The sequence below is a fragment of the Coturnix japonica genome, chromosome 4 (assembly GCF_001577835.2).
Source record: "Coturnix japonica isolate 7356 chromosome 4, Coturnix japonica 2.1, whole genome shotgun sequence".
NCBI lineage: Eukaryota > Metazoa > Chordata > Aves > Galliformes > Phasianidae > Coturnix > Coturnix japonica.
In genome coordinates, this window is record NC_029519.1 from 17734155 (window position 1) to 17742129 (window position 7975).

The following is a 7975-nucleotide window of genomic DNA, read 5'->3' on the forward strand; positions in this document are numbered from 1 at the left end:
CCCTCACCATGCAGTACCACAGGAACAGCAGATTTTCACCTAATTGAATTAAGCACACAGATTTACCCTTGGCTCAGTTAACCAATGTTTGTAACTTAAATGATATATCTTATGTATTTACCTGAAACATGACATTTCTGTCTGCATACTGGTGAGTGTAAAAAATCCAAAGACCTCAGTGGTGCTGTACCATCCAGCTTCTGAGTAGGGACCTTGTTTTGTTGTGCTTTTGGAATTAGAGAGGAAATGGCGACTCGTGTTTTTGACTACTACAGAAAGACCAAGGCTGCTGTAGGAGCCCTGAAGCAGACTATTTAGGTAGTTTAGCAGCAGGTTTATGTCTCCATAAATTACCTCTCCAGCAGCAAAGCTTATTGCAATAACAAGAATGCCTGGAGAGAGTTAACAAGGGCCAGCTACAAGGAACAAAAGCAAATGAAGAGATGTAAGAACTGTGGCATCTTAGCAAATGAAATGAATTATATTGCTAATGAGAACAGAGCATCCTGTCTGTGTCTGGTGTGACTCAATGGAATAAAAAAGTTATTTGTTGCAATTTGGTACTAGCTGAAAAAGATTCTTATTTTTGTAGCATTCTGTAAATCTGTGCAGATAACTGTTGACACTTTGGAGAGTTATGTATAAAATAGGCGATGCAGTTCTTTTCGGTTAGATAATAAGGGAAAGAGTAAACTTTGTTTCAAATAGTAAATACAGTTATATCTAAATAATTTTCGCTCTTAGGGCTCTCAACTTCTTCCTGTAACCAGTCTCTTGAGTTACACATCTTCTTTCTGCAAAACATTCTGTTCCTTCTGCCATTAACCTTCAAGCGTTTTCCTCACTTCAGGCATCTTCTGCAGAAAATCCTACTCCATATTGGCTCCTGCCCTTCTGTCACTGATCATTGGATGATTTTCTTACCCCTCTCACCTTCTTAGCACTTGTCAGGTCATTATATTTGTATATGCTTAGGCCACAGCTGGTCCCTTAAGAACACTTGGACGTTGTGGCAGAGGTGGGTCTGGGCCCAGGACAGATGGTTATGAAGCCACACAAATGAAACATCTAGTGTCTCACTTAGTCCTGTTGGTGCATCGAGGTTGCTGGCAGAATAGCCATTGATCTGTTCCATCTTTCTGCTGTCTAAAACTGTTAATTTGCCAATGCAGGTAATACAGTTGCTGAGCTGTCTGTACAGAGGGCAGCGTGTCCTGTGATTCTTAGTACTTGTTAGGTTATGAAAGTCAAAGAACAGTGTATCTATTCTGTCAGGGCTCACTGCCAGTGTCCTATTAGCATTTTGCTCTTAGCACAGGACACACAAGCTGTGGAGGGGGTCCTGGGACCTAAGCGCTGCATGGTGTAGAGAAGCAGGAGGGAAAGACAGGCACTTTTCCTCCCATCTTCATTCTGAGGCCTTTACTGTAGGGAAGATACAAGATTGGAGACCAGTATTTGCACTTATCTCTTTTTCAGACTTTACAAATATTTTGCTTTTTAAATTATAGAAATGCTGCTAATTTTGCTGAACTGGCTTTAAAGATGTAGGCTGGTGCTGGTATTGATAGTGAGTTCTTTGTTCTTTTTTTCATTGTCTGATTTCACCCATATTCACAACTCAGATTTTCAATCATGCAAACACACTGAACTGCAAACTTACCAGCTATTTGAAAATGCAGATCTAAAAATGACCCTTGCTACAATCATTTTTGCCTTTAAAAATATGTTTGCCTTACATAAATATATAATTCTTCTGAGTATTTCTAAAACAAGAAGGGTAAAAATGAGAACTATAAATGTCCATGCTGAGAAAGGACAGCGAGGGGAATAGAGAAGGGGAAATAATGCTGGATGTGGGGGAAGATCAGGTTTGTTAATAGGTAGTATCGATTACTAGTAGTAATAGAATTAGTAATATTTAATGTGATGCCATTGTCAAGTTTTGGTTTTAACCCTTACAGGTATTTAACCAGGAGGGAGAATTCATACTGAAGTTTGGATCGAACGGGGAAGGAAATGGACAATTCAATGCACCAACTGGTGTTGCTGTAGACTCTAATGGAAATATCATTGTAGCAGATTGGGGAAATAGCCGAATACAGGTAGAGATTTGTGTATTTCAAAGATGCTTCATTAGGAAAAGTAATGGATCGATAACTGGTTGATCAGTAACGCCTTCAGGCTTCCCAAGAAGCAGGATAGCTGCATTAGAAGTGATGTGTAGCCTTTTGTATACCTCATTGCTGGTCTGTTCACTTCTAAAGTGGTGGTGTCAGGCTGCAGTCTTTCCCGTGCAAGCGCTGGCAAGTCTAAGAGTTATTGTGGTCAAGATTCATGTATCCAAGTAGCTTCCTAAAAGCTATTTGATGACTTAAGAGACTTACAAGGCTTTACTGAGATGACAGTAATTTATAATAATCACCATAATAGAAAATTGTCAACATAGTGGAAAATCCTAAATAGCAAGTGAACTGTACAGCCCTTGAGGCAGATTTTTAGCATCTTTTTAGAATGTAGCAAAAATATTCTGCTTTTATATTGAGAGTTGTGCTCTTTTTATCTTTTGAGTGCTGATCACAGTCCTTTTTTACTAATAAATAACTAACTAGTAAATAACTAAGTGTATGCATTAGTTTCACTGAGTATAAAAATGAGGGAGCTGCTCATCATTGGTCTCAGGAAGCACTGACAACAGTGCAAACTGGTTTCCCTCTGAGTGGGAACTTAACAGTAGTTCTAGCCACAACAGTAAAATTTGTTAGAAAAACAAGGTGTTGGTCACATTCCCAATTGAATTTGATTTACTTTAGCTAGTTATTTTTTTTACCTCATTGAACATCAAATTCGTGCCAAAGACCATGGTAGCCTTGATTTGGTCTTTTTCGTAAGAAAATATATTTGTATAAAACTTGCCTGTTATGAGAATAACAGATGAGATTCTGTCTGTGTTTGCTGTATTGTATGTCAGTGGTTTCAGAAATAACTGTATAACTGAAAGTAGACATTCATCTACTAGATTATTTTTATTCATAACATTTCTTATGTGCTTTCTTATCTCTAAAGGTTTTTGATGGAAGTGGATCGTTTTTATCCTACATTAACACCTCTGCTGACCCACTCTATGGCCCCCAAGGTCTGGCCCTTACTTCAGATGGCCACGTTGTAGTTGCAGACTCTGGAAATCATTGCTTCAAGGTCTATCGATACTTACAGTAACAATGAGCTCTGGAGCTGGATAATTTTCCACCTTTAAGCAAAGACTGGTCGCAGAGATCCAAGGCAGGATATCTCCTACTTTGAGTTCATTTTTAACAACGAAAGAGTCTATTATGAACTTCTTATGTTGATTTCCAAACTTAACCTTGTTTACATAGAAATTGCACCTCTTACGTTCCTCACTGAACTTTTTGTTGTAAGGGTTAATACACAGAATCCTCTGTAACTGAATTCATAAAGACAACGTGATATTAAACAAAAACTGCAACTTATGGAACTGCAATTAACTAGTTAGACAAAAATGAGAAAAATTTGGGGGGAAATCCCCAAAGCTTTTTGAAGACTGTGAAGGGTGGCTCCTATTCAGAGCTTCCAAATTTGAAGAAGTGTCATTGTTATGCATTATTTCACCCAAAGGTGATCCTAGAAATCTTCTAGATCTCATTTTCATGGTAGGTATTACACTTTTAACATTCTTAAGTCTTACTATCTGTATCAAGTAGGTCCTTTTAATATGAAGTTAAGTCACACAAAATTGATCTAGTTCAAACTGTCAGATCTAACTCATCTCAACATTTAGCACTCTGAGAATCAATGCAAATTTCCTATTCATGTGGGATTAATGAAGGATTCTTTTCATGTACCTGTTGTTCACTATTTCTCTTGCTCAGTATGCTGGAAGGACTTTGCAGAAGCCTGATGTTTCTATAGCTCTGGAAAAGCTTAACTGTAGTGATACGTTAGTGAGAGCTGAATTTCCCCACAACAACAGACCTTCTGACACCAAACTAGTTAATTGGGATCAGGGTTATTGCAGTGTCAACTCAATTAACCTCATGTGTGCCACTCTTTTGTATATGTTCATTGCCACATCTCCTTAAGGCAACTCAGTGTATTAACAAATAAGAAAATGCAGCATCACACAGGACAGAAAGCCAGAGAGGTACCCCTATGGAGGACCTACATTATACAACCAAAGGAACTGTGGTAAACAGAGGTTGTATAGGAAAGCCGAGGGTTACCAAAGCTATTTCTTTATACATGAGAAAAAAATACATTACAAGTAAGAGTGAATTTGAACCAATTCCTGAAGTCTTCATCGAAGGGAATTTTGTTAGAGGATAAAATAAGGACTGTGAGATTTATTCTGATTTGTATGTATGTATGTTTGACTGACACAAAACTTTTAAAAAGTAAATGTAGGTTATTTCCGCAAACTGGAACACACGTATGCCATTTGACAATGGTAGTACTCTGAAAAATGTCCCTTTTCCTTCCTGCCGGATCCCTTTACCGTGTTCTTTACTGAGTTATTAATTTAATGAGAAGTGCTTACAATCACATGACTTGGTTCTGTTTGTAATGTTATTTTTAAGTGTTTACTTGTCTTTTTTAAAGTTGCATTGACTTCATACTTAAAATCCAGTGGTCAAAAGATGAGTTGCTGTCATAGCCTAATATAGATAGAGCAGTGCTCACTCAAAAACCTTGTTTGAGGAGCTGGTAAGTGTGCTGCCAATGCCTAAAATCATTTGGAAAGTAGTGTGTTTCTTTTCTAATTTTTAATACCTTTAAACAAAAGGGCATTGGCTCAGTAAAAAGGGAGTGTTTTAAGCATATTTGCAAAAATGAAAAAAAAAAAAACTTTGTTAAATTACTTGTTACAGATATTTGACTTATTTCTCAAATGTTAAGATTGTTTCAACAAATTTAAGGAAAAAAAGGGTTTTTTTCTTTTGTAAAGATGTATTTGACTTGTAAAAATGCAGACCCCTAAATTCATAAATGTCGTGTTTGTCCACTCTTTTTAATCACTGTTTCTTCTTCTCATTTTTCTTTCCAATTTACAAACTCTTACGCAAAGATCCCTTTTCTTATTTCCTTGGAATAAATATTTTGTGTGTAAGGCTTGAGATTTGAACTTACATGTAATGCAGATGAGGAACTGGTGGTAACATTATTGAAATGTTAAAAATGAAGTTTGTTCTTACCAAAAGAAAACCAATAACCTTTGCTTGAACTGAGTTTGTCCTAAAATGCTGAAGATGAGTAACCTCAGATATTATACAGTAAGCTGTTCTGTCAAAATTTAATGAAGTTATAAATTAAATCGCATGATGATCAATTAATTCTATTCTAAGTGTCCTTATAAACAACCTGATGATTTCTAGCATTGGAATGCCTTTCAGTGGCAAATTTATCAATGAACAAACATATGTAGCTTTTAAAATGCATTTTTTAACAAAGAAAAGAGGTTGCACTGGTTCTCTGAGACAGAAAGTAAATGAGAAGCGTACTGTCACTGTCAGTTATACATTGTTATAATACTAACAAGATTTAGTTCAAAAATTGAATTTTTGTGGTAACATTTTACTAAACCTGCATGGTTTTCACTGAAGAAATGTTGCCAAATGCTCCATTGTCAGGTATTCTGAGAATGGCAGAAATCAGACCCTAACCTATATATCAAAGCATACACTTCAGACTATATGACTATATTAATCCATTTTTCTGCAAATCATTTTCTGTTCATTCAGCTCAGTTTTGTTCATCAGAATTTTATGTAACCTCTGTCAACCCATTACATATCCATATGAAACATGGAATTCTGCACGCAACTCCCTTGCTAACAGATATTAGGGGTGGCATGGATGTTTTCTTAAGATTGAATAGTCTTTTGGGTTTTCCATCTTATTGAGGCTTCAGACATCACTGGAGCAACCCTGAAGGCACCTGAAAAAATGAAACTCATTTGGATTCCTTTCTGATAGATAGCAAATGCTGCCAATTTGTGGCATGGGGTATTTTGTTTCCAAAGGTTGACCTTATCTTCCTGGCACAGGAACTGAGAAACACGTTGCTTTGGCAGCGTGCTTATGAAGTCAGCTCAGCTAAAATGCTTGGCTTACCAATGCTACAAAGAACAACCAAAGCAGACATTCTGTTCTAAAAAAAACCAACAACAAACAAACAAACAAAAAACCCTAGCAGATTCTTTTCTCATTCATTTCAGTGAACATCAGAATTACACAACTTGATTTACTGAGTTGTTAGCCTTTATTTAAGGCTTATAGGCATTCTGCTGCCAGATTTCAGATATAACCAGAAACGTTCCCTCAACTTCCCTTGAATGCTAAGTGACTAATGGTGGGGCTTGAATGACAAAAGTACGTGCTTCATTTAACTAATCTTCAACTCAAAAGTAATCTCAAAAGGTTATCGGTTCTTATGTAATTTGGAGTATTTTAGGACAAACTAGCTGACTGTATTTTCATTATGTTGTGACTAGAATAAGGGAATATGTTCACATAAATCCACTACATATAGGGGATTTTTACATTGGTTAAAACAGCAGCAGAGTAGCTGTGTAAGAAAAGGAAAATGGCTTGAGGCAAAGCATTTGTCTAATGTAGATGGAGAGTTATGTATTAGTAAATGCTCTTTTGGTTCTATAAAAGCTAGAAGGTTTTCAATTTTACATCGATATTCTTTACAGTTAAGGATCTAGTGTTGCCATAATGAGGACTCTAAGTGCCCAATATGTTGTGTTTGTTATGAAGAAATGACTTCCAGCTGTGGGTGACAGCTAGTTACGTAATCATGATGTACATTGACAATTTTCTCGAAGAACTGTGAGCAGTGATTGTTTTGGACTGTTGGTGGAGAGTATGAGAAGGGTATTTGTGCTACAGGGTAGGAAGGTTCCTCACTGGTTGCGTTCTTTCTGATGAATGTACAGAACTTTGGTTGATGTCTGTGAGCAACACGGCCTTAACCCTGACACTTTTTGCTTTGGCTTTATGACATGGGAATGTTCCCTAAGCTGCACAGCGTATATGGCAGTATCCCCACGTTAGAAATCTCTACCAGTTGATACGCTGCAGCTTTCCGGTTCCAAGATCCTATCTCTCCTCTTTGTTTTTTAAAAGCTTTTATACATTCCACCTTTTAAAGTCAGTTTCGTATGTTTTGTGTACATGTAAGTCTTGCACTCTCTTGAAACTTATGATGGAATACTATTCTCACTTGTTTTTGTTTCATTGTTTTTACTTTCTTTTTCAATCCCTGTGAGGCTAAATACAAACTTTACTCCTTAACATCAAGTATGAAAGATGCACATCAAAGTGTTTGTGTGTGTGTGTGTGTGCGTGTGTAGTTTTAGCTTCCTGTGTGCCACAGCATTCTTAATGCTTTAGCCGATGATAAAAAGTACTCTGTCTTGGAAATGTAGGAAAATCAGTCAAATGTGTACCTTTACCACGCACAAAAGTTTCAAATAATAAAAATAAAGCTTGTTTCCTCTGTTATTGTTGAGAATTTGTCACATGTTTCGTACTCGCTGTCCCTGAAAATATCTCCAGAATCACAGAATGACATGGGTTGGAAGGGACCTCAAGGATCATGAAGCTCCAACCCCCCTGCCTGGCCGGGCCACCAAACATACACATTTACTAGATCAGGTTGCCCAGGGCCCCATCCAACCTGGCCGTGAACACCTCAATGGATGGGGCATCCACAACATCCCTGGGCAGCCTGTTCCAGAACCTCACCACTCTCCTAGTAAAGAACTTCCCCCTAACATCCAACCTAAATCTTACCTCTATCAACATAAAACTATTTCCCCTTGTCCTGCTATTATTGGCCCTTTCAAATAGTTTATTCCCCTCCTGATTATAAGTTCCCTTCAGGTACTGAAATGCTGCAATGAGGTCACCCCACAGCCTTCTTTTCTCCAGGCTAATGCAGCACGATGGCT

General features: G+C 37.4%; 1 protein-coding gene across 15 annotated transcripts in view; it reads left to right on the top strand.

Annotated features, from left to right (window-relative positions):
- The window catches only part of TRIM2 (tripartite motif containing 2), an 82699-nt gene extending 75173 nt beyond the window's left edge, over positions 1-7526 (top strand). For all 15 annotated transcript variants that reach the window (XM_032444157.1, XM_032444160.1, XM_032444167.1 and 12 more), the window contains exons 11-12: positions 1965-2105; positions 3067-7526. In XM_032444157.1, the coding sequence (XP_032300048.1) occupies positions 1965-2105; positions 3067-3219 (294 nt within the window). In that variant the 3' untranslated portion in view covers positions 3220-7526. The remainder of the gene's footprint in view (positions 1-1964; positions 2106-3066) is intronic.
- The last annotated feature ends 449 nt before the right edge of the window (positions 7527-7975 follow it).